At 58.0% G+C, this 2,225-nt stretch overlaps 1 protein-coding gene across 1 annotated transcript in view; it reads right to left on the bottom strand.

Moving 5' to 3' along the window:
• SEZ6L (seizure related 6 homolog (mouse)-like) overlaps positions 1-2,225 on the bottom strand; it is a gene marked incomplete at its 5' end in the record, with an annotated part of 11,003 nt that overhangs the window by 8,209 nt on the left and 569 nt on the right. Inside the window, 2 exons of the mRNA XM_010154464.1 lie at positions 1,736-1,869; positions 2,110-2,205. Of these exons, the coding sequence (XP_010152766.1) occupies positions 1,736-1,869; positions 2,110-2,205 (230 nt within the window). The remainder of the gene's footprint in view (positions 1-1,735; positions 1,870-2,109; positions 2,206-2,225) is intronic.

Genomic DNA, 2,225 nt, shown 5'->3' with positions numbered 1-2,225 from the left:
TGCCATTTCTAGCTTCCTTGGGACATAAATCATGTCACTGCTGCTTCCCAAATGGTTAAAAAGCCTTCTGCAGAGCTCACTGCCTGCAGCAGCAGGCCAGGCATCATCGATGCTGCCATGCGGGAGCACATCAGTCCTCGTCATGGGCACCAGCGGCTGTGATGTCAGGGCAGGGACTGGCAACCCCCCTGCCCTCCTCCCTAATCTCTGCGGAGCTGCTGCCCACCCTGGGGCAGGGCACAGGCAGGCTTTATGCCCCACTCAGCTGCAGGCAGCAGCTTCAGGGGGCTCAGCACCGCTGCCAGCAGCCCCAGGACCCATTTTCCTCCAGTTCACACCAGTGTCCATCCAGCTAGGGCATCTCGGGCACCCCTGGGGCTGTTGCCAGGCGGGCTGCAGGATGCAAGCTCAGCCAGCTCCAGGTGAGTCCCTGTTCAGCCAGCACGGACCCGCTCTTGTGATTTAATTTGTCAGAAATGCTCAGAAGCATCAGCAAAGTGAAACGCAAAGCTCAGGGGGTGGAGAGGCTAATTTTATGCTCCATTAAAATCTCAGTTTACAATGGAGCGAGGTCAGGAGTGGTGTCACCTGATGGGTTACGGATGGAGGCGGATTTACAGCGGAGCAGCCTGTCTTTAGCACCCTATGGATTTGGGGAGACAGAGTTACTGCCGTGGAAAAGTGTCTGAGATGCACACACATCCCAGTCAGTGCTGGCCTCTGCACCGCTGCCACCAGCTTTGCCAGCTCCCAGGACAACCTCCTCACCAGGACTGCCTTCCCTGGAGGTCAGTCCCTCGTGTCTGCCAAAGGGATGGCAGGAGCAAGCTCACTGGAACTACTACTGTGTTTAATGCACATTCTGCCTTACACAGATTAAAAGTTAATGGATTTTAACTGTATGCAAATGGTGACATGGGGAACATGCAAGAACAAGAAAAGATTGCGTACCAGAGCGTGGACTGAGGTGTTTGAGCCGTGTCAAGGGTCCTGTCCCACTCCCAGCCTCACCAGGCTGTGGGACATGGCATTTTGGGGAGACCTGACGAAGCACATCTGCCTGGGCCAGACCCCTCTGCTCCGATGGGTTTGCACAGCGCCGGCACACGGAGCGCTGCACCCGCAGCCACGTGCCTGCTGCTCCACGCTCCCATCCATGCCAGCTCGCAGCACTGACAGACGCCTTCCTACAGACACGCAGCCCCGGACAAACACCTCCTTGTCCCTGGGATTTTTATCCTTTGATTGTCAGGGACGTGGCCCTGCTTCGGTGTAGGTTCCGTTTGTCAAAACCCATCCGAAGCAAGTGTTGGCTGGAGAGGGGACTTGGGTTGCCCACCCAGATGCCTCAGGCTGCCTGCACACCTCCCAGCAGGCAGGGGAGAGGGGCAGGGAGCTGCAGGTTGTCTGTGCTGGAGACAGCGCTGCCGCTTCGCTCCTTCCCATGTAGGCTGAGAGCCTTTTCTGCAAATCGCTTGCTTATGTCTCATTAAATTAATTGCATGGCATTTTAATGCTTTGATCATCGCTGACGTTCAGGATGTACCAGTTCCCTCGTACAGTTTGTTTATCACACATACTAAGAAAAAAATCTAGATTTTTCCCTGGGAAAGGGTTTTTTAGCAAGGGCAGGTGCCTGGGACAGCCGTGCCTAAGGCTGCGGGTGCTCTGCATCGTTTGCTGCTGCAGCCCAGGGGCCAGGACATGGTGATCCCCCCACCGACGCGCTTCTTACCTGGAGCTCGACGCCGTAGCCCGTGTAGACGGTGACGTTGTAGGTGCACTCCAGGTAGCCGTGCAGGGGCAGCGGCGGGTAGTCCGTGGAGTCGATGTAGCCTTCGGGGTCATGGAAGCTCATGCTGCAGAGGACTGGGGGAAACATGCATCAGCCATTGCCCCTGGGAAGCGGCTCACCCCGCAGCTCCCTCCCGTGCCCGGGTGCTCCCCCTAAAATCCAGCACCCAAATCCTCGCTCCAGCAGCTGGCACTGCTGAAGTGCAGAAGGTTTTAGGCAGCCCCACGACCCCAGGTAGTGCTGGCACCGCACGCAGGGCTCCATCAGCTGCCGTAACCCCGCTTCCCAGCTCCCCGGCCCCCAGCGCGGCTTACCCGGGGTGGGCTCCGTGGTGATGACGGTGGTGGTGATGATGGTGGACGTGGTGGTTTCTTGGCTCTCTTCCGACACAGAGCCGTGCACCTCGCTCTCTGCGCCGTTCGTCCGGCTA

The sequence above is a fragment of the Eurypyga helias genome, unplaced genomic scaffold (assembly GCF_000690775.1).
Source record: "Eurypyga helias isolate BGI_N326 unplaced genomic scaffold, ASM69077v1 scaffold18356, whole genome shotgun sequence".
NCBI classification, from domain to species: domain Eukaryota; kingdom Metazoa; phylum Chordata; class Aves; order Eurypygiformes; family Eurypygidae; genus Eurypyga; species Eurypyga helias.
The sequence above is the reverse complement of the archived record's forward strand: the minus strand, read 5'-3'. Positions and strand labels throughout refer to the sequence as shown.